At 43.6% G+C, this 26933-nt stretch overlaps 1 protein-coding gene across 15 annotated transcripts in view; it reads right to left on the bottom strand.

The window, feature by feature from the left end:
* NRCAM (neuronal cell adhesion molecule) overlaps positions 1-26933 on the bottom strand; it is a 268258-nt gene that overhangs the window by 47970 nt on the left and 193355 nt on the right. For 6 of the 15 annotated variants that reach the window (XM_044245786.1, XM_044245788.1, XM_044245792.1 and 3 more), the window contains 10 exons: positions 24551-24751; positions 22415-22432; positions 19551-19656; positions 17213-17409; positions 15962-16084; positions 11017-11187; positions 10449-10505; positions 8514-8625; positions 5728-5912; positions 4195-4326 (listed from right to left, as the gene is read on the bottom strand). In XM_044245786.1, the coding sequence (XP_044101721.1) occupies positions 4195-4326; positions 5728-5912; positions 8514-8625; positions 10449-10505; positions 11017-11187; positions 15962-16084; positions 17213-17409; positions 19551-19656; positions 22415-22432; positions 24551-24656 (1207 nt within the window). In that variant the 5' untranslated portion in view covers positions 24657-24751. The remainder of the gene's footprint in view (positions 1-4194; positions 4327-5727; positions 5913-8513; positions 8626-10448; positions 10506-11016; positions 11188-15961; positions 16085-17212; positions 17410-19550; positions 19657-22414; positions 22433-24550; positions 24752-26933) is intronic. The other 9 variants (XM_044245789.1, XM_044245790.1, XM_044245795.1 and 6 more) reach the window with 3 other exon arrangements.

The raw sequence follows: 26933 nt of genomic DNA, 5'->3' as shown, positions 1-26933 counted from the left end.
ATCAACTCTTTTTAATGTTATTCGTTACCTAAAGGGCATCAGACTGTGTCTGTCGTATTGCTGCTTAATGGAGCAATCTTCAAATATTTATTTTTTGGCAAGGTGTTTAGGAAAAAAATAAACCCTTTAGGTAAAAATAGTGAATAAGCTAATATTTCTCCATGGGGGCTGGGGCTACATTTTCCTTAAGCACTTTCACTAAAGAAACACAAACAAACCCAGGCACCCACAGGGACATACGGCAGCTCAGCTGGGAGTGGACAAAGACGAAAATTACTAGAGCAGAGCTACTGGAAGTCCCTCGATTCTGTGTGCTGGCTGCTGGGTGGGACTGACTGGCCAGCAACCCAGCCCCAGGTATCCAAAGGAATAATGATTGCTTCTGGGAATAGCAACTCCGTTGGCTGTAAATGAACAACAGAGAAAGAAATCTGAGCATGGAATCATCACATCCAATTTAAAGCTCCAAAGGTAAGGTTCAGAACTGGGGCGAGAGCCTTCCAGCAAAACATTCTTCTATTCTAACTGTCCTGACACACCTGGCCAGACCTGGAAATGCTTCCAACATTCAGATAATGAGAGTAATAATGAGTGCCACTTAGGTTGTATAGAGCACGATGCATTTAAAAAATAATTTTATATTTATCACATCATTTTATTTCCAAAGAACTTTGTGCAATGGATTTGGGGGTCGGGGTGCAATGGAGTAACTAGAAAGCATTGCTCTGCGGAGAAGAGAAGCCAGAGACCGGAGCACACAGTGGTACAACATGAGAAGAACGCTCAGATTTTCTGAGACAGTCCATTTTATAAACATCTCCTTGAAATCTGGACGTTTGGCCGTGGGGTAGAACACATCTCTGGGTGCAGAGATGAATCTCCTTTGTCTACTTATTCCATCCCTCATAAGGGGATGCCCATGGAGCCCTCTGCTTTGGAGAAAAGGCAGAAGGGAGATGCCTTGGTGGAATCAGGAATGTTCTGGACTGTGCCGCCATCCTCCCGGCTGCAGAAACGTGGCTGTTCCTGACCCTCACCCTCAGCAGCTACCTCTCAAGGTTTCTGCAGCTTCTTAGGGAAAGGTGTGGTGTCCATGAAGCCGGTGCTCCCAGCTAACTTCTGGGGCCTACACAATGCCCCCGGAAGGTTAGGAACCCTTGCCATGCCAATTCCATCCATCACATCCTGCGGCAACTGTGATGTCCCTCGTCTAGCCTGCCTCTCCGCCTCCCCCAGCCCCAGCGCTCCATCACCTCTGGAGGCATCTGTGGGGTCCACGGCTCAACAAGCCACAGAGGAGAAACAAGCCCATCTCCCGTGTCTAGAGTGGTCCCCAAACCTCAAAGGCAATTCGATTTCGGGGTCTCCAGATTCACAGGCTAATTATCAAATAGGATGGAAAGGGGAGAGGTGCAAAGCTCTTCAAACTGCTACTGATTTCTTGACTGTTTTCTTCCACATTTCCTCCTTAGGTTGGAGCCGAGGAGGTCAGTATGAGGTGGGGGCAGGCAGGCTTCACTTTGAACTTTAGCTAATCAAGGCTCAGCAGAGTCTGTAGATAGATCAGCTGCTGGGGTAGGGGTGGGGCACAGGGCCCACTCCTAGAGTCTGTAGCCCCAGGGTCTGCAGAACACTGTGCAGAGAGCTCTGAGGGTCCCCACGAGCTGCCAAAGCGCATCACCTGTGAGCAATGAGATGCCCCCACACGAACCCATGAACTCTGAGCCAGGCCACCAGATGCGGAGGAAGCCACCACTCACAGACGCTGCACATCACCTTGGTGTATGAACGAATTTGGAAGCCGGTTTGGGAGATTTTGTTCTAACTTTCTGCTCAGGACCTAACCAGATGATTTGGGGTTACGGTGGAAGGGCCTAACTTGTATCCCAGGACCGCGGTCCTGTGCACCACCTCTCCCAGGCAGGCCTTTCCCAGTTGGTTCCACCCCCAGATATTTCATTCAAAAGGGAGTGTCTATGAGTGCACTTCAGAGCCCTTCACACAGCTGGAGCAACAAGGCTCCCTGGGAGGTACCGCCAATGCCTGGTTTGGTTGGATCACAAGCCGAGCAGATCAAGACGGAAGATCAGCTCATTATCTCATCTCCAAGTCTACTTGTCATTGACCCAAATTGGTCTCAATTTCTCCTACTTCGGACTGGACCGAGTTCTCGCCATGGAGCCTCAGCGGTTTATCTTTTTCAACCTTCCCTGGCTCCCGCATTTTCTCCACTGGGGGGTGAGATGGGCAGCCCCTCCCACTTTCAGTCCCATGGAGGCCAAATCTCAGGTGCGCAGTTAACCCTCCCTAAAGGGCGCAGACCCTTTCCTGCCATTCTGGATGCGTTCCTGGGAAAATCAGACAGTGCACCATAAAACTTCTTTAGGTCTGGGCTGTATCCTCTTTTCTCTGTTTCCACTCATGGCAACAGCTTCCCAATGCACAACCACTGGGTACTCTCTGCACTTCTTCCTGATCTCAATCATGGTTAAAATTGGGAGCAGAATTACTCAAGTTCCAATTGCTGGCCTCTTTGCAATCTGTATTCTCCCAGGAATGTAATTTCCTTTTACAGTAGACACAGGCTGCCTGTTTTAGAGTATCTGATGACTATTGTACAGTGTGACACAAACAAACTCCTAATAAAATTAGAACAGGGAGCTCTTCCTTGGTCTAGACCTGCCATTGTGAGACCCAGATGGTGAGATACAGGGACCGAGCCACTGAAATCTGCCAGCGGTTCTCAGATCCATTTTAGGGTGAAGACTATTTCAGATAAGTCGGATTAAAGGAGCTTTCAGTTATGTAGAATTAGAATCCATTTTTGATTCTGGCTTGGGGGCAACGAGGAGCAAAGCTGCTCTACTTTGCCATCCTGAAGTCTGTCTATATTGTGAGTCAAGAATCCCTTTGCTAATTATTATGTTACCGGCTGGAGGGTGAGCCCGAGTCTAGGTTTTAAACAAAAGCCAATTTTCTCTCTCTGGGTTTAAGAGAAGGTGTGAACTCCAAGAAGGAGAAAATGGGCAGAGTCTCCTGCAAGCAGCAGCAGGTGGTGGGTGAGGTGGGGGAAAGGAGAGCTGGTGGGTTCTCTTTCTTAGGAATCTGGAAGCAGGGAGGGGCACTATCTGGTTTTAAGTTTGTTTTGCTTTGCCATAATCCTTAAGCCTTCCACTGTCCTCAAGCCTTTAACCAGGTTTTGTAAAGCTGGGCTTTGCTATGATTTAGAAGATTAATGGATGGGCCTGTGGCCACACTTCGGGGGCTGTTCTGGGCAACATGGTGGCAGGCTGGAGAAGCTGGCTGGGAGAAAGAGAGCCATGAGTGGTCCAGGGAAGGCGGCTGAAGAGGTGGCCCACAGCAGCCAGGTCTGGGTCAGTACTGCTCAAGGTGAGCTTGGCATACCTGGGGAGGGAAAACTAATCAAAGACCAAGGGTCCTGCAATACAATCATGGTCAGAGGCTACCTTCTTCTGTGGACATTAAATGGGATGGTGAGGGCGTCAGGGTGGCTCAGTTGGTTAAGCATCTGCCTTCGGCTCAGGTCATGATCCCAGGGTCCTCCGATCGAGCCCTGCATCGGGCTTTCTGCTTAGTGGGGAGCCTGCTTCTCCCTCTCCCTCTGCCTGCCATTCTGCCTACTTGTGCTTTCTATCTCTCTGTCAAATAAATAAATAAAATCTTAAAAAAAAAAAAGGGATGGTGACCTCTGAAGACCAGAGAACTTGGGTACATCTGGGCTGTGCTTAGGAATGAAAACTCTTTAAATGGCCACAGCTGTGTCTCTTATTCCCGTCACAGCCACTGGCTCTATCCCTAGCCTCCCCAGCATGTGTCCTCCGACTCCTGTGACATTTCCACAAAACACTGACATTTGGAACGGAGAAGATCTGAACTCTCCAGGAATGTTTCTTTCTGACCCTGTCATTTTTCCTAGGATCCATGTAAAAAGACCAGAAATATCGCCAAGTCCTAATCAACACATACCATCACATTTAAGGGCACAAACTATTCTATCATCAGGAATATCGAGAGGTAATAAAATAAACATCCGAAGGTAATTCGGTGCCTCTTTTTAGCTCACACATGGCTTCCCTCCTCACCACCAGTGATTTTATTCCTTTTGTTCCCTGTTGAGATGCAGCTATGCTTGGAAAATAGGTTGCAACCACAGAGTCTGTCAAGACAACTTACTTTCTATTGGGACTCCATTTGATAACCAGCTAATTCTGGGCTTGGGGTTGCCATTAGCTCTGCAGATCAGCCTCCCGTCCTCTCCTGGGGACAGCACAAGGTTTTGAGGTGCCATGATCCAGTACGGAGCCGCTTTATGAAAGAAAGGAAGAGAAAACCCCCCACAAACATTTGAATCATACAAGCATTCTAGCAAATTTAGTATACTGAACTGTTTTAATATCAAAATAAATATTTAGCAAAGCATGTGTTAGCCTCATTTTTTAAAAAGTATATAGTATTGTAAGTGATGCCTCAAAGAACACTTCAGACTTTCAAAAGACTGTTTCTAGAGCCTTTTGATGTAAAGACCATCTCGTTCTACATTAAATTAATCAGACGTTAAAAAGTAACAGATTTCGCTAAGGTTGTAGAGCGACTTATAGTACACATAGGCTAAGGAACATGAATTTAAATTCTGAGCCCTGTAGAATACACATAATTATAAAACTGGGAAGGAAATTAAGAAACTTCACATTTTTGAGAAGTTGCAGTCAGTATGGAGAATTCCCATGAGGCCCTCAGCCAGCTCTCTCCAATGTTCCCTTACATAACCATGGTACAGTTATCAACACAAGAAACTAACAGTGGTACAATATGATTAGCTAAACTACATCTTTTTCTACCCATGCCTTCTTTCTGTCCCAGGACCATCTCCTGGCTACCACATTGTCTTTACTTGTCTTATCTCCTTACTTGTTTCCTCCAATCTGACAGTTTCTTGGTCTTTCCTCATCTTTCATGACGCTGACACTTTTTAAAAGTGTACTGATCTGTTATTTCATAGACTGTTGTTCAGCTTGGGTTTGTCTGGTGTTTTCTCATGATTACACTGAGGTTTTGGGTGATGGATCCCTCTTACTGCATCATGCTGGGGGATACACGATACCAACATGACTTATGACTGCTTATGTTAACCTTGAACACATGGTAAGGTGATATCCGCCAGGTTTCTCTGTAAAGTTGCTATTTACCTGCTTTCCATAGTCTATTCCCTAGAAGTGAGTCACTCAGTCCAGCCCACACCCAAGGGTAAGGAAATTCAGCTCCCTCTCCTTCCCAGAGGAAAGGTGAAGACTTTGTGAAAATATGTTAAACCTGCTTCCATAATTAATTTTGGGGGCTGTGTATGTGTGTATGAGAAGTATTTTGAGGCTAAGTGGATCCTCTGTTTCTCCTTAAACCTTCATCTATCTTTCCTCACTGGCTCTTGCCTGCAGGAGTTATAACTGTGGGATGTTCATAGTGATTTCCAGTTTCCCTCCTTTTTCTTACAATTATTCATTGGAATTCTATGAGGAAGGTTTGAGGGAGAGAATTTTTGACCTGATTTAGATGCGTTCTAAAGAGCAATGAGAAAAGATCCAAGGGGTCAGGACTGTTGATACAAATTTACATTTGTTATTAATTGAAGTTTAAATCAAAGGTATATTTAATTGAAGATTTACAACTTCTCGTGAGAGCAAGAGCCATGCATTTGAAACAACTGTATACCTTTAACTGTGACAGAAATGGTATGATAGATAGCTCCCAATGGGTTTTTGGCTATACACTGGTAATTTCCAGAGTCTGCTTCTGAAACTTGAATGATCTGCAGAGTTTTCTTGAAGTTCTTATAAAATGTCCGGTTGATGGGCAGGGTTCCATCTTCTTTTATCCAGTAAATAATTGGGGTAGGCCTGATAAGATAAATAAATGATATTATTAAAAAAAGAAGTTCACCTTGCTGCTTTTGAGGGTGAATCTTCATGCAAGTTGGTAACAACTTCTTTGTCTAAAGATCCTGAGGAACAGAAAGACATTGTAACTAGACTCACATTTTTATAAATAATGCTCAGACCCCTGTATTGAAGCCTGTCAGCCAGCACCATCACAAAGGCAGTGCTATGTTAATACATGGCACACCGTGACCTTGGACTTCCCTGACACAATGAGCAGGCTAGCCTAGGTGACTTTGCTAAAGGGACCTCATTATTGTCTTCAAAGTTCTGATCAGTGAGGCACACCTAGAAAATTTTACATAAACGAATATGTCAATCAAAAGGCTTACTATGAAATTAATGATATTGAGTTTATCTTTTAAATCAGCTAGAATTAAAAATGCAGAGAAAATGCTGATATACGAATTTGTGCCCATGAACTTTTGCACACATTTCCCTAACAAATGGAAAATTTTGATCTAGTGATTTTAGAAGATATTCATGAGAGTAAAATAAAACTTCACTGGACACAAATATTTACTAAGCACTGAATTCTGGACGAAGCACTGAGTTATATGTTGGGAAGACAAAGACAAAAAAAATATATATATATGGCCTAAGAACCTCAGGAAGATCACAATATTTGTCCTTAGAAATTCAAATGGGGTTAATGGTTGATTGTAGAATTGCTTCTGGTTTGTGTAGCTGAATAGAAATAATTGAACATATTTCTTTGATGAAATACCTTCTAAAATGAAACCTGCTGGGAATATAAAAAGAGGTAGAAAATGTAAAATCATTTTCAAAAATGGAAGATACGAGACCAATGTGGTATCTGATACCATATTCCAGTGTTTCTTTTTAGTCATATAGTCTGCACCTCACATGATCTTAAGGTGAGTGGATCATGGGGACAGAAGCATGAGGTCAAACTAAGCCATGGATTGTTCTGGAAGCCTGCTTACTTCTCCACTGAGTAGTTATTAAGAATTAGAAATATTACGATTCTGTGAGTCTTACAGCTACTGGTTTGTAAATGATAGACTCCTCAATTTTAGTTTTACACCATCCCGTGGTTTTAAAAATTCTTTTGGAAGTTTAATGCAATTTCCAAATACCAACCATATTTTAATTTTTACATAAGAGACCCTTCAGGGGAAGGGGAATCATAAAATTGTGAGAATGGGTAACTCTGCTCCCCAAAGGATGGAGGTTAGTAGATTAAACCACTTTCTAACACCATGATGTATGAAAATTGCAAGGGGTTGGGGGTTTGCTTTTAATTCTAATGGGAAAGATATATACTTAATATATCTTTAAAGGGGAACTTTGCTAGTTTCAGTTACTTGAACTGAGTAGCGTGTGCTGTGATTTCCCGACGGGACCAGCAGAGGCCTCCACGTGTCTCCTGCAGTAAAGTCATTCCTAGAAGTCAATTCTGGGAAGGAACTCGAAACTGTTGCATTGCCAGGTCAAGGACAGTGCAGATCAGAACATGGGATCATAACAATGTTTCTGAGATTCCATGCAATGTTTCCAGCAAATGTGCCCACATCAACAGTACTTGCTCGGTGCCAGGGCTAAGAGGGGACAATGTAGAAACTTGCTTCTGACAGGCACCTAACATAACAGTTGTCCTTGTATCTGAGCTATGCACAGATGAGTCATCTGCAAAGAAGCCAGGCTTGTGACCTGCCTAGAGGAAGGAGTGGAAGGGACAGGGTGTTCGTTCTGAGGCTAGACCGTAAGAGGCCTAAGAGGCGATGCATGTACTTTTATTGTTAGGAGAATAAGCTGGGGCTAGACGGCTAGAGGGACAGGAGTCACTCAAGGCCAAGAGCTGCCAAGAAGACCCCCAGAACCATAAACCCAGAGTGGAGCTTCCCAGCAGAGGCATGAGCAGGCTCACCCTAAAACGTCCCGCTCTAGCCTGTTACAGCAACTGCCCTGCGACCTGGGGCGAATGATTAACAATAAATAGCTATTGTTTTTAACCCGCTAAGTTTTGAGGTTGTTTGTTACGTAACAGTAGTGAAATAAGACACCCTAATTGTAACCATAGCAACCACAAGGGGATTCCTGATACTTATTTCAAAAAGAAAGCTATTATATTAAGAGAATATTTCAGTACTATGAGATACACATGGCTTCTTTTTGAAAACAATTATCGAATTTTTCTTAATGCTTGTTGGAATTAGTATAAGACAATGACTGTTGCTGTGACATCAATGCCTTTCCTATGGACCCACTAGGTTTTTGTAAGAAATGCTACAGAACCTGCAAAGACAAACAAACAAAACAAACAAAAAGAAATGCACACTAAGACAGAAAGCGCAGGGGTGCCTGGGTCTTCCTTCAGGCCCAGGGTCCTGGGGGTCCCGGGATTGGGATCAAGTCCCCAGGTTGGCCTCCCTGCTCATCAAGGAGTCTGCTTCTCCCTCTCCCCTCCCCCACCTACCCCTCCCCTCCCCTGCCCATAGGCTCGTGCTCTCTTCTGCTGCTCCCTGCATCTCAAATTAATTAATTAATCAATTAATAATTTAAAATATTTTTTTAAAAAGACAGGAAGTGGGAACTCACAGTCCCTCTGCAATGCATTCCAGCGAAAGGACATTCCCTCTTAATTCTTCCTTGTGACTGGCATTGCCTTCTGGAGTTAAAAAGGTTGGTGGCCTCTCTCTATTTGATTTCGCTGCAAACAATAAAATCATATGGATTAAAAGTTATGCATATGTATTTCTCAAAACACAGTTCACTGCCTAAAAATCTAATCCTTTTCAAAACCACTAAACACTGAAATTACACTGCACATCCACACTCTCTGCCTAATAAACATTGCTCACTGAGCTGAGAACAGAAACGACGTTGGTTACATAACCATTGACATGAAGGACTATTTCACTCTTGTACATTCCCTTAATATGGGTTAGGTTTTTATGAATTTTTGGTGCGTTGGCAAATTTTCAAAATGTAGACACAGAGAGGAAAGTCACATTATCAAACTATCCAACCCTTACAATTAGTGCTCGGGTCAAAGAGAAACTTAACTATATTGCGGAAGATGTTAGATTTTTCTGGAAGCTGTGACTATGGAAGGGGGTAGTTTGGTTTACACTAGGGACAGCATCATAGCCATTTCATTGACTAATCATGGACATAAATCTGTGGTGGATGTCTAAGTATCAAGACCCCCAGACTGCAAGGTTTATGGAAAACAAACCAAACAAAACTAGCAAGTTACTGACAGAGGTCTGGCAAATTGTGTGCCATACATGAAGAATAATGAATGGTAAAGAAATGGAACTTGGTTTCCTCAATGAAAAAATAAAGAGGCCTCAATTCGGAGATCTCAGGAAGGCCCACAAAGGCCATCTTCGGTTTCATGGAAACCTCATTTAAATGTGGCCTTATCTTCTAATGGCCTCTCAGGAAACTGTGAAGTAGGAATATACCATCTTAAGGTTCTACCGCCCTTTACAGTTTTCAACACTTAAATGCATTATCTCGTTGATGCTCACCAAAAGTGAGTGAAAAGGTAATATATGAATTGTTCTCATTCCTTAGAAGAAAAAAAAAAAAAAAACAACTGGATACCAGGGAAGGTTTTACTTGACAGAAATGAGGATTTTCTTAAGACTTTAGAAATTGTGGAGGAAACCTTACCTCCCTGAAATCACTTTGGGAATGGTTTTGAGACCCATCATTTTCAGGATATATTAAAATAAAATAACAAGGCAGAAGTTGTGGTTTGCCTACTTTGATCATTGATAGCATCTTAATGTTTTTTTTTTTTTTTACTTTATATCTCAAGGGTAAAAAAGTAATACCGCAAATATTCTGCCTTAGAGATCATTAAGAGAACCCCCATACTAGAAACCACAATTTTCACTAATAGACTCTAGACCTGACAGTCACATTTCCCTTAAGGAAATTGAATTCTCTTTTTATAAGAATGAAGTTAAATGCTCTATATTCAAAAAGGTTATTTCCACTGAAGAGAGTGACTTGGTTTTGAACAAAACTACAAGAAATGCTATTGCTAATTATATGACACTGATAATGTCATGTAAGAACAGATGGGAAATGTGATGATTTACTATCAAAATCCACTTGGTGTTAGTTGCTAACGATTGCTAAGAATGACGAGTTAGTATTCTAGCAGGCTAATGCCCCCTTTTTTGGTTAATGAGAAAAGTTTGTGAACAAGACAAAAAAATGAAAAATATAATTCTAAACGTACATGAAAGATCCCCCCCCCGATCATGGGAAATGGTGCTTCACATGAAAACAGTGATCATAATTTTTATTATTATACATACAACGTGCAGCATGTTTTAGTGACGTGACGTAAGCGTGTAGCTAAGTTTCGTAGAAAACACACATTTGTTCTAGTGGTATTAAACACAGAACTAGGACTCTCATGGAGAAACTGGGTTTAATAGCTATGGAGGTGGAGTTAGTGAACTGATTCTACGATGAGAGAGAGGAGTACCAGTTGCAGTCACCAGAACTCACCACTATAAAACTCAGAGTCATTCAAATTAGCAGCTATGGTGTCATTCAGTTCATCCACTGAAATAAACAGAATATGATGAAGAATGCAAAAAGCAGGGGAGCGGGTACTACAAAAAAGTCTCGGGCAACAAAAGTAAACGTATACAGCCATGCTGACCAGGTGCCATCCCTACCAAGGAAACACAAGTTTTTACATCGTTCATGACTCACTGATTGATTACGTCCCTCAGCCACCCCAGCCAGTAATACAGGGACACGGAACTGAAGTTGTGGGACTGACTGCTAAGTCCAGGCACGCTGGGGCAGAACGCACGTGCAGATGCTCCAGGGACCAAGGAGACTCCGAAAGTTATCGTGGAAATAGCAACGGTGGTATCAGCAAAGAACATACAATACAGTATCTGGGTTATGTGTGCTTTTATTTGCCAACACGTCAGTAGCTAGTCACGGGCACTTTCCTGATCAATGAACCCATGGAGTTCAACGTCAGTGGTGTTTACTAGTTAATATATTTTAGGCACACTTGGAAACATCATTGAAAGAGAGAGTCAGGAGGCCAAGCTCTTACCTGAAATCACTTTCACGGAAATAGGTTGCTTCTGCTGTATGGTTTGAGTATGATTAAATCTGGCGTAACAGATATAGTCCTCACGCGTGTCCTCTGGGAGAACATTGGAGAAGTAAAGGTCTCCATTCAGACCCTGAGAAACCCTCTCACTTTGTGGAAGTCTCTGAAAGGCTGGAGAAAGGCAGAGAGATATCCAGATGATTCTATCCCAAAGCTCTCCCAATAACTACTCATAGTTTGGTGAACTTTCCTGGAATTTTTTTTCCCCTATAAAGCTCTTCGAGTAAAAGCAAGTCATTGCAGAAACAACAGCAGAACACAGGAAAAGTCCAAATGATTCTACGATTGGCCTGCTAGAGCCCAATTTCTCTGGAGTGGGGGCAAAGAGGAAACTAGAATCATGCAGTCAAGTGTTGTATTAAGCAAGTGTAGACCAAAAAAAAAAAAGATTTTACAAATGAGTTTGCAGGACATTTCCTAATATTTAATATTAACTGTTAAACACGTGTACACATGTATCTTAGAAAATGCATTTAAAAAGCTTGTAAGGATGTGAAGTTGGCTTGCCTCCAGGTGCTCGGTCAGATGCCAGATACTGTGAGAGCATCTAAGCCTGAGCTTGCCCTGCGCGAGGCGCCGGGCATCCCAGACTCCCTCCCTGCCTGAGTCCGTGACCTCACTGAGGAATCTGGGAGCACAGGGCAGGGGGAAGGGGCGCGGCATTCACAACAGCGTGTGATGGTGTGATGACGTTGGAATGTTGCAGATGAGCCCCTCAGAGGCCCCCCAGCCGAGCCTCCAGCCTCCCCCCCCCTCCACGAGTCTTTTCTTTCCTTCTAACATATGAGGTATTTTTACTTGTCCCGTGTGTGCTTTATTGCCTGTCTCCTTGCACTGGGAATTTAGGTTGCAGGATGATAGAGACAGTCTGTTGTAGCCTTGAACCCTTGCGGGGCCCTTGCCAGGGGCTCCGTGATTAAATGAAATGAAAGTCAGCACTCTGACTTTCCACGTTCATGCCTCACAACTTACTTCCCCTCGGGTCCAGTTAAGGACTGCCAAGCCTCGGGCACTGAAGGAAGACTTCTAAGTGGATGGAGGACTTGGGGAGGCGAGGCCGCGGACCTGTGCAGGAATTTGCACCTGGAGAGTTAACACGCATTGTTTGAAGCTTCTCAGTTCCTGGAGTCCTAACTGAGCATTTGGTGCCTCTGAAGCAAGAGAACCAGGAAACCTGCACTTTCCAGCACCCTTGGGGCTAGGTATTCTGTCTTCTGGAGAATTCTCCAGTCTGAGTCAAGCAGGGCGCTCCTCCTGCAAAAGGTGCTCCATCTAACATCACACAACATGCAAAATTAGGGTCGAAAGGCTGCAGCTTCTGGGGGGGCAGGGAAATGTGGAGGCAAAGCCTGAAAGAATGCAGGTTACCGCGTGAGCTGGGTTCTTGGCCAAGATGGGGGTGTGGTTGGTGGTTGTAAATTCATGATTATAAGCCAGGAATGCCTAGGGAAAGTGTTGTTTTAAGAATAACTCAGGAGGGGTGCCCGGGTGGCTCAGTCAGTTAAGCATCCAGCTCTTGATTTCAGCTCAACTCTTGATCTCAGAGTCATGAGTTTGAGCCCCACTTTGGGCTCCATGCTGGGTTTGGAACCTGCTTGGGATTCTCTCTCCCTCTCCATTTGCTCCTCCTCCTCGCCCCTGCTCCTACCCTCTCTCTCTCTGTCTCTCAAAAAAAACCAAAAAAAACAAACCAAAGAACCCACTATATATATATATATATATATATATATATATATATATATCCATACACTCAGGAAAATAATGTACATTTATTTAATGAATACGAAGAGTTAAAGATAAACATTCATTTATTCTCTTCTGATTCCCGTGTTGTATTTTATTATTGATCAGTGTTGGTAAGTTGAGTTAAAGGAAATGAGACTTTAAGAAGGTGGTAACACTTCGCCCCCTGAGTTCTTTGCCTTACACTTGGGAAAAAAACGTACACAGGCAGGGAAGAACTTGATAATGTCACCTTGCAAGAAGAAGGCTATACAAATCTGAAATTTTTTCCATATTCCAGATGCAATTTCATTTGAAAGGTCCAGATGCTTTGCCAACAGCCTAAAATGTAGGTTCATGACATAGCCCGGAAGTGCAGTATGGAAAACAAAGTCACTTACTCAGATGATTCTGAAACTTTACATGTATTCGTCTAGTGAAAAGGTCATCGTTTCTGAATAAGAACCAGGGACCGAACACAGCCTCGTTTGGGCAGTGACATTTGGATACACCTCTCATTTACATCTGACTCATTATGTATTCTTTCAAAATCTGTTCGAAAGCTTGTTCTGCATTCAAGGGAAAATATGTCTGCTCATTGATTCATTTATATATTTATTTTTCATTTCTTTGTGATACTTTCTCCGAATATTTTTCCATACAAGAGTCACAAATGGAAATGAAATATTCCAGCTAAATTTTCTCTTTAGAAATGTGAACAGTCTATGAATTCAGGGGAAATCATGTCACTGAGAATAGACTGTATTCCCTACAAATATTTTCCATTCATCCCCACCATTCCACCTAAAAGACTCTTGTCAAGGTCAACAGTGATCCCAATGTTGCCAAACTGAATAGTGGTTTTCGGTCAGATCAGAAGTTATCTGATCTTTTGAAACAGCTGATCAAAAGGTCTGTCTTCTGGACACTTGGCTTCACCTTGCCCCAACAGCACTGCTCTGTCTCTGCTCTCTTCCTCCCCTAGGGACGCTCCTTCTCATCTGCTTTGCTGGTCTCTCCCTAAGTCCCTCTGCGGGGCTCCTGGTCTCCACACCACAGGCTTTGACCTCCCCCCGCCCCCAGTGCTCTCCCCCAGCCCCGGCTCTACGAGCATCTCTGCACTACCATGCCTGCTTTGCTGACCAGAGCCTGACCTCTGCCTTCCAACTCCTTCCGGGCTTCTCCTCATGGCTGTTCTACAGGCTTCTCACCTCCACAACCCTCATTTCTTGGTCCCCAAGCAGAACCCCATGTCACCTCTAAGGGAGCATTCTAACCTATTAGCACAGGAGGTTCTGGAGGGGAGGAAAGGCAGCACCACACAGTTCCCTTAAGGACAGGGCTGGGGTAGACAGATGTGAGATGACCTAATGGATGACTTCATTCTCTGTGCCTCGGTTTCCTCCTCTAAAATGTGGAACGATGACAAGATGATGGGCATCGCTAAGAAATGCAAATGGAAACCACAGGTTTAACGACCTCTAAATCTAAAACAAACAAACAAACAAACAAAAGAGGACAGACATGGATATAGGAAACGAACTGCTGGTTATCAGAATTGAGGAGGCTTTGGGGGATGGGCAAAATAGGTAAAGGGGAATAAGAAGTACAAACTTCCAGTAATAAAATGCATAAGTCACAGGATGTACTGTACAGCACAGGGGATAAGTCATATTGTAATAACTCTGTAGAGTGAGAGATGGTAACTAGACTTGTCGTGGGGAACATTTTGTGAGGTGTAAAAGTATGAAATCATTATGATGTACACCTACACCCAACAGGACATTGTCGATTACATTTCAATAAAAAATATAAAAAATAAAAAGTAGAACGAATAATCGGACATGCCCCACAGCGTTGTTGTAAAAAATTGATGAGATAACCCCACGTAAAGTTCTCAGCAAAGGGACTGACACTTAATAGATGCTCAGTAAGTATTAGCTGTTGTTGGAGATTTAAAAAAACAAAGAAACAAAAAACCTGAACGACAAAATGTAACGCATCCCAAATGGCCTGATTCCCTGCCATCCCCGCCCACAGGCTCATGATGTTTCGGGAAATGGTGATTCCGTGTCACCAGCGGCTACCTGTTCGACTCTGGAGTTATCTTTGGTTGCTCCCTCTCATGCCCCCAGCTCGATCCCAATAAATCCTGAAGGCTCTACGTCCAAAACATATCCAGAAGCTGACCGTTTGTTCCCACCTGACCACAGCCACGACCCGAGTCCCTGTCACTATCAACTCCTGCCTGGATTTCAGAAGGGTCCCGCCTGGCAGGTGTCCCTACTCTGCCTTTGTCCCCTCTGCCACCCGCACATGAACAGAAGGAGGGCTATTGCTAGCTGGCTAGGTTCAGGTACAGTGCCTGCTTCTGTGTCTCCCCACTTCATTCATAGCAAAAGCCAAAGACCTCTGTACTGAGCCCTGGACTTTGACCTCATCTGTGTCCCTCTCACTGGGCTCCCGGCGGTCTGGCCACACTACCTGCTGGGGCTTTTCCAGGAACCAGGATGCTCCTGCCTCAGGGACCTGTTTCCCTTCCACCGGGACATTTAGGGCCCTGCCTTGCTCTCTCATTCCTCTAAGTCTCTGTTCAAAATGCTGCTTATTTTTCTTTCTTTTTAAAAAATATTTTATTTATTTGGGAGAGAGAACACAAGAGGGGGAATGAGGGACAGAGAGAGAAGCAGGTTTCCTGCTGAGTAGGGAGCACAATGCGGGGCTCGATCCCAGCATGCTGGGATCATGACCTGAACCGAAGGCAGACGTTTCACCAGTTGAGCCACTCAGGTGTCCCTGCTTATTTTTCTTCATAGCCCTTGCTGCCAATTGACACCTACTTTATAAATGCATTGACTTCTGCTTCTGTCTCCACCTCCCATCTATTCTCACTGCATAGGATATGAGCTCGGTGGAAGCAGGAAATCTGGTCTCTTTAGGTGCCTGGTATACAGTAGGTGCTCAAGAAAATCATGTTGCTTATTTCATGACACATTATTTATTTCAATGAACATTTCTTTCCTTTGAGCATCTCTAAAACATCTTTCAAATATTTTATGAATCATGGGAGGTAACATAGAATCTTATAATCATAAGAATCATAAGAATCTTGAAGTAATCATAAGTATCTTGAAGACAGAAAGTTCATATTTTTAAAACTTACAATTATCCATCCAGAATATTATAGGTGGTGGTAATCCAAGCGGGGGTCTGCAAGGAAGGATTAGAGACTGGCCATTTCGAAGTGTTATTGGCTCAAGTTTTTCTTTGGTCCACAACGGTGACCCTATGATATAAAGTAATAACTTCTAAGTTATTTCTGCATTGGACAATAAAAAGAGCACAGAAAGGAAGACAAGATAAACTTTGGGGTGAAGAGTAACTCTGGGTTCATGTACATTAAGATAACAAGAAAATAATTTTAAAATCCAAGGTTAAAGGTTAAAAAAAAGTGATGATTTTCATTCACTGCCATTAATAGTATAAATGCTGACTCAGCAATTCCATGTCCTTTTTAAAAAAAAAATCTGGATTATTAAATACATTGTTAAGAAGATATGTAATTTCACTACAAGCGTGTTCTTCATGAAAGAATGAAAAGCACTAGGTGTCAAAAAGTTTGTTTAAACAAATAATTGTACACCCACACTTTAGAGTATATACACTATTATATATTAAGAAGCATATACTTATGCAGAAGATTGACATGAGAATATAGATGATATGTAGATAAGTCAGAAAAGGTTATAAAATAGTACTCGAGTGAGCTCGGCTGGCACACATACGTGCCTATCTGCCTAGAGAAGGTGGAAAGATCGGTGGTTACTTGATCAAGTGGAAAGAGTCACGAGTACATTTTTCAATAACTTTTTTGTAATTTGTAATTTTTTCCCAAGAATGAACACAGGTAAGAATGAGTTTTCGAAAGGACCAGAACTGCAAATGGCTACTGTTCTTTAAATACAAGCTCTTTAAATAGAAGCTGTTGAGAACGGGGGTAGTGACTTCTGCAAAAAAACCCACAGAGCTGCAGGTAGTGAGGTCCCTGTATTTCCAGGGAAACAAAAATGTTAATTGCCCACTATCCATTTCATACTGAATTTATTTCCGTCGGGCTGTTGGAAGTTCGCTCATACATGAGATACATGAGAAATTAATCATTTAATCAATTCGGGGAAGATGTGCTTTTCTTACTCCCAGTGTTTTATTCTGGACTTGCATAAAAGACAGACAGGGTTGGCACAGCACTCAGGGTACAGTGGAAAGGAGCAAGAATTTTTAGGCACAACGAAATGACAGCACTGGAGGCAACGGCATTGACTTCTTGTAATACTATCGAGATGAGCTCACAGACGTTGAGTCTTAGAGCCAACCTTAAAAATTGGGTCCAGTTTGGCGGACGAGTCCCACTTACTGGATGGACGGACAACGATATTATTAGAAATTGCTGCTCCGCGCTCATTCCGGGCTGTGCACTGATAGACCCCTTCGTAGGTCTCCGCCTTCCCTTCACTCATGATGTTGATCGTGAGGGTTCCTGAGCCTGGTTTCATGGTGACGAGAGGGTCCTTTTCTATGTCAAAATGCGTCCCATTGCGGGTCCAGGAGAAGCTGCCCAACACATAAAGGATTAAGCTTGTTAACAGTCCAGAAAGACAGCGTTACATCCTCTTTCACAAATTCCTAGCCACTTTGTAGGTTTCTAGAAGTAAGGATTACATTTTAAAGATTTTATTTATTTATTTATTTATTTAACAGAGAGAGAGAGAGAGAGAGAGAGAGAGAGATAACAGAGAGAGAAGGCAGAGAGAGGGGGAAGCAGGCTCCCTCCTGAGCAGAGAGCCCAATGTGGGGCTCGATCCCAGGACCCTGAGATCATGACCTGAGCTGAAGGCTGAGGCTTAACCCACTGAACCACCCAGACGCCCCAAGGATTATATTTTAATACGCAGTGAAAGAACTTCAGGCTCTAGACTGACAAAAATGTTTCATTGAATCGGGACTTAGAATAAAGGGCCGGCTGTACATTTTAAGGCACATGTCTTCATTTAGAATGAGCCGGAATCTGTCTCAAGGAAATCGGGCACACAAATTGGCTGTCATTTTTCAAAGAAAACACAGAAAGTAGGTCTCTGAGGCACGTTCTTTTAGAGCTTTATTAGCATTTTTATTGTAAACTGCACTGTTCACAGAGTTGATAACCTGTCAATAAAATTTTGCCTTGGGCTGAAATGTGACCAGAAAGGCCTTCCCAGGTACATGTGTGCATCTGAAACGGATCAGATTGGTTTCAAGTTACCAAAATGCAAAGTTGGGGTGAGGCGGTGAGAACGAGTTCAGTGGGGTTTTAAATGTTGGCTATTAAAAGTGGTAATTCTCTCTAAAACACATTCTGAGAAATTTCAATTCTAGGGCAGAAGGAATTTGTAAATTCCTCAGGAAGTATTTCAAATGGTCAGCTGCAATTCTTCTTTTTCCTTTTATTTATAGAAAAGATCGCCTTGTACAGAAGTCGTGGCGCTCGTGTAATTAAATACTTTATAACTAGTCATTAATCAACCGTGGCCACGCTCATACAGAACCATGAAGCTCTGGACCTCACTGTGTTTTGCAGGCCCACTGGGACTTCCCTTCCCACTGCTTACCCTTAGGGCAGTTGTGGTCCCATCATCTCAGGGTGGGAGGGGGTGCGAAGTGGGAGCTATGGATGGAGAGGGGGTAGAGGCCAGGGATGCTCGTAAATATCCCGATTCCCATAACAAAAAAACTATCTGGCCCCAAATAGTAATCCTGCCCTGTAGAGAGTGGCGGCAAGTGGCATGTCAGTGTGAACCCGAAGGGGGACTCCATGAAATGACATCTTTGGGCTTGCGTGCTAGAGGTTGCTAACAATATGGCAGAACATACTTTTTTTTTTTTTTTTTAAAGATTGTATTTATTTATTTGACAGGGAGAGACACAGCAAGAGAGGGAACACAAGCAGGGGAGAGGGAGAAGCAGGCTTCCTGCCGCACAGGGAGCCCGACGTGGGGCCCCATCTCAGCACTCTGGGATCACGACATGAGCTGAAGGCAGCTGCTTAACGACTGAGCCACCCAGGCGCCCCCAAAATCCACATTACGTTTTAATAATAATAACCCAACTCTCCAAACTCCCCGTACATAACCGCAGGTGACAGAGCATCTGCTGATCAGCTTTGGGACTGGGCTACTGGAGGAGCACTGCAGGCGTCAGTTTCCCATCTGTAACACCTGCCGGTTGGACCCGACAACCTTCCATGTCTCTCCCACCCCTGAAACGCTGTGCAGGGCTCATGCCAAGATCCGTACGGAGACTCTGAGTACTGAGCCCTGCCAAGGCTGAAAACCCACTCTCGACTATTTTATAGACCTCTACCGGGCAAGGACGGATCTTTGAAGCCATCGATCAAATTCAGCTTCTTCATTTTACAGAAGAAGAAACTGAGGCCCAGAGAAAATAGGTTCGCCCACGCCGGAAGGGCAGTAGGGCCCTTAGAAGGCTTTCTTCCACATCTCCCTATAATTTTGGAGCGTTTTGCAGAAGGGGGTGTGTGAGTAAAGAAATGCAATTATCTGGGTGTCCGAGAGGAACAATCTGACTCCCATTCATCAGAAAGACAAAACGAAAGAACTGATACATGATACTTCAGAGATAGGCAGGACTTGAAATTGAGTTAATATTAACCCCGATGTTTATGTTCGGTTCCATAACAGAGCAGAACGCACACCCACCTTGGAGGAGGTTTCCCTTTGGCCTCACACTGGATTACGATATTCTCTCGAGGGTCAATAATGTAATCTTTTGGAGACTGCTGAGTAATGGTTGGAGGTTGTACCACTTAATTGTAGAAAGAAGAACAATGTAAAGAAGTCATTTAAGATCATAATAAAAATCACTCTTTCCATGTCAAAATCACTTGCCCTAGACGAACGATGCTCCAAATGTTTTTAGCAATCTCTATGGTGGCAGCACATACGTTACTAGATTTTTAACTAAAAGTCTCCTAAAACTTTGAAGTCAAGGCACAACTTCCTTTTGGTAAGTTTATAGGGATTCGCAGAGCACTACAAGTTCGGGAAGATAATTACCAACACAAGTTTAATATGAAGACCATGTCTCTTCTGATGTAACAATGAGAAATTCTTGTGATTTTTTTTTGGTTCCAGTGATGCTTTTCAATAACATTTCAGTTATGAGGTAAATGGGCACTTCTTAAGAAAGACTGACTGACTTATAGTTCATTAGGGTGCTAATGTAATATATGTTGGGAACAAATCAATTTGAGAAGTTAGCGTTAAAAATATGGGTAAATTAGAAACTTGGCAGTCTTATTAGAGCCAGGAGGTAGGTAGCTACAAGCAACAAAGATAAAACAGTCTCGTTTAGAAGATCAGTGGCACTGGGAAGTGCTCGGTTACAGAAGACATTTCTGTTTTGCTCTTCAAAGTGCTATCTGATCATTTATTTTCATATCCTATGGGGAAATCGCTCTGACCCAGAATAATTTAGTCTTAAGGAAGCTGGTTTATGGACATCCAGTGTTCAAGCCACTCAAAGATCACCATGTCCTTCTTGTGAAACCAGAATCACAGAATGTTAGAACAGGAACTGGAGAAACCATCCACTTCCACTTCTGTTGTTGCCCAGGGCAGTTAAATGGCCTGAGGAAGAAGACACAAGCAGAGATCCAAACTCTCCCAGTAGAAGCCACTGCCTTGTACAACTCCAGAGAGAGCCGTTCACACAGATGAGGGGTTCTTGGCCTAGGGTCCCCTTGGAGGACATCAGGCCATTTCTGGAGACAACGCTCATTGTCATACCCCTGGGGCCAGAGGTGGTAGTGGCATCTGCTGGGCAGAGGCCAGAGATGCTGCTAAACATCTTACAGGACAGCCCTCCCCTTTGCCTCCACAAAGACTTCTCTAGATCGTTTAAGCTTTTCATATTCTGGCTTTTCCCTTTCTACCCAGGCTCTGTGCTTCGTGAAACCTCCTTCACCGGCCAACCAAGCATTTCCCAAAGCTTACTACTAATTGCCCTCTCTGCTCTTGTCTTTCTTTACTGTGATTAGCAGTTGCCAGGGTTAAATTTATCATTTCCATGTCTGGTGTCCTATGAAGCAGCCAACATGGTTCTCTTCTCTTGTCTGGTCTCCAGTCTTCTTGCTGTGCCCTACAATGGACACTCAAATGTGGGCTCTGGCCATCTGAATAACAGCTAAAGCCCAGATCAAAAGCAGAGCTCGTTCCTGTCATCATTTATTATGAATCTAATAACTGCTGGATACTCACCAGTACCATTTTCCCTTCCCTTTAGCGAGAGTCATCCCCATCTGTTCCCCGTGCCCGGTAGCACGTTGGGCTGGGGTGGGTCAAGAACCCATCTGATTCCTTCTTACCAGTTGTGAGACTTCCAGCAAGTTTCTCACCTTCTGTAAACCTCACTTTCCTTAGAGGGAAAATGGGGCTTAAAATTGGTATCTACCTCCTAGGGTCACTGGAAGGAGGAAGTAAAAGAATCTGGGTACAATTCTTAGTACATGCCACAACCGTAATGGTTCAGTGTGAGCTCTGCACAAATTATTGTCATAATCATTTTTATTTAGACCAGCTTCATCTTTGAGTGGTCCTTTACGCTCTGGGAGCATAGAGTTTGGGATGATGGAAAGAAGCCTGGAATTTCATATCCTAACAGTAGATACCTAGGTGGCAGATGGGGGCAGGGACTGTGAGGAGGGCCTCAATCCAATTCCTTGTATTTTTTTTGCGAGTTACAGAGGTGCGAGTCTGGTGGCTTCAAACCCAGCACTTCTGTTCACACGTCTGCCGCAGCGCTGGTTAGGTGCCCCCCTCCCCCAACTGTCAGGAGTCTAAGGTCTGTAAGGACCTCTTTGAACAGTGCTTAGGTCACCTGGCACCTAACAAACACTTTATAGGAAGAAAGCTGATTTTATGTGATTTTCCTGGTTAATCCAATCTCACAGGATTTTTTCAAATGCCCGAAAACTATGTTTGAGGTAGATTCTAGGAGCTGCCCAACTGCAGAAGATTTTGCTTAGAAACGAGTTACGTGGGGAACGTTTAATTGTCTGTTGCACACTGCAAAATAATATTCAGATTCACGGGGCTGTTGCATTGCTGGGAAGTGAGCCTACATGGTCCAGAAGAAGTACGGTGAGGCACAGCGCGGCTGCCGTGGGTGAGACGTTGGCTCGCGCTCGCCTTCTGAAAGATAGCGGAAGACACACCTCGAGGCCAGCGAGCATTTCATGGCATTTAGACCCAGACAGCCATTTTCTTTAAATTTTGTGAATTTTCTCATTGAGTTACATCAGATGCGAATAAAGCTTGGAAGTTAGTCAAGCGGCATAGCGGTAAAAGAAAGAGTAACACCGGAGTCTTCAGAATTCATGCAAGGCATCTATTAAACTTGCTTCTTGGTATTTAAATGCAATGTTTAGCCAGAGGAAATGCACATGCTCAAAAAGACGTTAGGCACGACCCCTAAAGCTGTGCGTTCCATTCACAGTATTAATTCAAAAACAAAGACACGGTCAAGTGCTCACACTGCCGAGTAATTATGGAAAGACACTTACAGTCTTCAAGAAGTTTTGCTTTTTCCCCATCAATATCAGCAGGTGAGTGGGCAAACGGGATTAAAGAAAACCAGATGTTAGTACTGAGAACGTGAGAACGCTGGAGATCAAAGGGGCATCTTTGTCTATTTGGTCTGACCTAAAAAACCAGGACAGTGAATGTGGAAGTCATGAGGTTGTAAAAGAAAGACGCTCCCACTAATGGTTTTGTTTACTCCTGCATCAGCCATCCTGCATAAACATATGGAAGAACAAAAGGAAGGCTTTCGGCAAAAAAAAAAAAAAAAAAAAAAAAATTCTTCCAGGACTAGGAATGGCTAATTCCATTCCATACATGTGCTGGACAAGTAATTATGTTCAATTTGAAAAATAGCTGAAATCTACAATTAATCTGAGTTGTCACATACCGTGTCATGTCTGATCCTATTATCCCAGACATCACTAGGCCCCCGGTAATGATACCTAACAATGGGACATCACTACAGTGCCGGGGCTCCATCAGAGCCAAATGCAACACTGGTTTTAGGTTTTTACATTTCTGTGGTTCATCTGCAAGTCAGTAATTGAACTTTTCGGCCGTTAGCCTACTTCTGCTTCAGAATTCCTCCTCACCCAGGGGTTGCTGGTAGGGGCACCAAGGAGCAGCTCAGATGGACGGGGTGTAAGGAATAGGGGAGGGGAAGAAATTACATTAGCATGCAATTCAAATGATTGTGCCGTGCAGCCTGTCATTATTACTTGTAAAGGTTAATGCAGGAGCGCCTGGGTTGTCCGTGACTTTCTTTTCATTATGGTTATGCCTCTTCCCCATTAGCAGCAATAATTGAGTTAGCCGTAGGTGACTGTTTCCCCCTGATTGTTAGATTGAGCCGTCAGATTAAGGGAGAATATATTTAACACAAGAGAGAACAAAAGCCCATTTCTCTCAAGTGCTTTCGTCTCTCTTCTGTAATCTGCTGGGGCAGATGCTTACTTGGGCATTCCAACTCCAACGGGCTGGTTGCATACATTTTTTTTCTAATTGAAATTAAGGTCAATGAATATTTTTTGAAAGGAAGTAAAATGTTGCATTTTATGGTCCTTTAGACTGTAGATGCACAGCAAAGGAAGTCAACCGAGAGTGGGGTAAACCACATCTTTTCTTAATGTCTTCCCACTGGGACTTGCAACCTTCTTTGGCAAAAAATGACATCCCCAACAATTGAATAGCCCCAGGAAAGTGCTATCTTCCTTGCACCTTGGAAAGCTTGCCAAACAGATGTTCTATTCAGGAAGCTAATGGATTTAAAGAGGTCAGGCAGATCCAAGAATAAAGGATGAATGTGGACTACAGTCATTGTCCAAATCTGAAATTCTGCTTTCCACTGCAAGAGAAGCGACCCGTCGGAACCCAGCATTCTCTTTCTTTCTCACCACCAGGCCACCCAGGGCAGACGGAGTGCAGCATTATCATTCCTGTTAGTAAGAGGGGTGGGCCCTGATACAGTAGCGGTTGCTCGTTCCATTTTAAATAGTGTTTTTTTTAAACCAAAGATCTTTCTCTAGGCTTTACTAAGATACATGTTCTAGATCCAGACACGTGTCAAGTGAATTTTGCCCTGTTGGAATCAAGAGAGATGAATTATGGGCAGTCTGGGGCTACGGAGGGGAGTGGGGTTGGTTGAGAAACCATCCCCCAATCTTTCCAGAGCATTCTGAGCACGTGAGGGGGATGGGGTGGGGGGTGGTGTAGAGTAGTGGGGAGGGGACAAGTGGGAAGTCTCCATGACTGTTTCAAAGCGATTCATACAGTTTTCTTGCAGGACCCCTTCTATCCAGAGTCACCCATTGGGAGGATCAGGGGAGCCCACTGTTCGCTCCTTCTCCACCGCCCCCCACCCTGTGGTACACAAAAGGCACCTGAGGAGGAAGAAAGATAATGACAGGGAGGGGACAATGGTCTGACCGGTTCAATGGCCATTTCTGTGGCGAGACTCTTTGGAAACACCAGGTGCTGTAGGTAAAAGCCAAATTAATTGTGATGAGTTTTCCCGCATCACACAGACACCTTCTCCATTCACGCAGCCCACAGGGAGGGGAACCGCTGGGGCGGCTTGGACTCCCCGGGCACAACAGCTCTACAACGTTAATACTTACAATCAAGAGGGACGTCCAGCGCCCTCACCAGCTGGCACAGGAGGAGAAGCAGGGGCGCCCTGCCTGCAGGTAAGCGCTTCTTCCTCGGCATTATTTCAAGCTGCATTAGCTGAGCTCCTGCGGAGACCCACAAACCGAATTTCCTTTTCTTCTTTCACAAAAGATCTGCGTGCAACGTTTAAATAGTTTTCATGCAGGGAACTGAAAAAGGAGAGAATAAGAATTAGAGCGTATTAAAAAGAAGGAAATGAGAGGAAGTCCGCTGCCCCGAAAATCAGTTCTCTATTATACATGAACTCTAAAACGGAACTAACTTTTTAAATATTTAAGTCTCAGGACTGGAATAATCATTTATTCATAAATCAGCTAAAATCAGGTCAGAAGTATTTGTAGGGATGTCAAGCAAAATCTGTCCACACTGCCATCCTTACGGTTTTCCCATTTTAAATATCCGTATCTATGCCAGAGGCTACCATGTCATTCCCAACAGGAAAAACTTGGCATATAAATGGATTAGAGGGGCGCCTGGGTGGCTCAGTGGGTTAAGCCGCTGCCTTCGGCTCAGGTCATGATCTCAGGGTCCTGGGATCGAGTCTCACATCTGACTCTGCTCAGCGGGGACCCTGCTTCCTCCTCTCTCTCTCTGCCTGCCTCTCTGCCTACTTGTAATCTCTCTCTGTCAAATAAATAAATAAAATCTTTAAAAAAAAATAAATGGATTAGAAAGTGTGAGTTTAGAGAAAACCTAATGGCTTCTCCATTCTAGAAACTGTCTTTGGGAAAGTCCAAGGCACTGTTGCACATTTGCTTCAAACCCCAAACACTGATTTACCAGCAGAACCACCAGCAATGAAGGCCTCTCCTATCCCTTACTTAGACCAGGAGAGCAGACGTGCTGGGGTGCCCAGCTCTGGGCTTTTCTTACCAGTCACCCTCCGAAACAGTAGGCTCTATCAAATAAAATTCAGCATATCTTTAAACAGATAATAGAAAAACCTCAGTGATCTGGCCTCAATTTATCCTACAACCGTATCCCCTCCTATTTGCATAAAGCTATTTTTCGGTTTGCTGGTCTGTTTCTGCTTCTCTCTCTTGGGTCAGGCCTTCAAAATGCCCTGAGTTCTCCCACCTTCATGCTTTTGTCTCTTGGTTCCTTTTACCTGGAATGCCTTCTCCACCATATTTCCTTATCAAAGTCTAATTTATTTCTTTATAGATCAGTTTTTTTTTTTTAAAGATTTTATTTATTTATTTGAGAGAGAGAGACAGTGAGAGAGCGCATGAGCGAGGAGAAGGTCAGAGAGCGAAGCAGACTCCCCATGGAGCTGGGAGCCTGATGTGGGACTCGATCCCGGGACTCCAGGATCACGCCCTGAGCCGAAGGCAGTCGTCCAACCAACTGAGCCACCCAGGCGTCCCTCTTTATAGATCAGTTTAAAGGGAAACACTAGCCGACCAATCAAACTAGAAGTCCTTTCACCCTCCCCCCAAGAGTTCCTAAATTCCTAGTTTTAATCATGATTTATATAGATACATAGATACAGAGATAAATAGATTTTTTTTCTTTTTTTGGGGTATGCATACTTTCTCTCCTATTCCTTCAGGCGAGGTGATGTCTCTCCAATTTATATATCCCTCTCGTAACACTAATGTAGTTTGCCCCACACAGAAGAGGATCAGCACAAACCAACTGTAGACCTCTGTCCCATGGCCACCTCCTCCCTGGAAGGAAGCGTCTAATCATGACTTCTCATTTATGAAGACAGGTGGGGGTCACCGGTGGCTCTCTCGAGAGGACAGAGGGTGGCTCCCACAGCTTAATTACTGAATGATTTGTGTGACTTTTATTATTTGTACAATTGAGTAGTTTGATAATATCCATCTTTCCCACTAAATTGAAAGTCTCCTAAGGGCAGGGACAGTGGTCTTTACTGTTCAATGTTTATTTTTTTTTCCCCAGAGGCCATCGCAGTGCCTGGCACACTGTAGGCTGTACATAAATATTTATAGGTGAAAAAAAAGAAGAAGAAAGGGGGAATGTGAAAAGAAATGGAGATTTGAGATTATTGAAGACAAGGCTCTATTCAGATAGGCTGTCTGAGTACAGTCTACCTAACGTTGTGTTTATATTTTACTACTGGGTTTGAAAACCAAACCCTTGTCTATATGGTTAAATTAGCTATCATATCATGTCTGTGTGTGGAAGAGATCTTACATGTTTAAAAGGAAAGTGAAACAATGCTAATAAGGTGTTTTGTTAGCAATTGAGGTTCTGATTTGAACCTGATGACAACTACAGTTGGGACACTTCTTGGAAAACAAATACAAGAAAAAGGACTAACACTAGGCTAAACATAGACATTACACGTACATAAATATTGTT

This window comes from Neovison vison, chromosome 4 (genome assembly GCF_020171115.1).
Source record: "Neovison vison isolate M4711 chromosome 4, ASM_NN_V1, whole genome shotgun sequence".
In the NCBI taxonomy this organism is placed as follows: domain Eukaryota; kingdom Metazoa; phylum Chordata; class Mammalia; order Carnivora; family Mustelidae; genus Neogale; species Neogale vison.
This window is presented reverse-complemented; position numbering and strand designations above follow the sequence as displayed.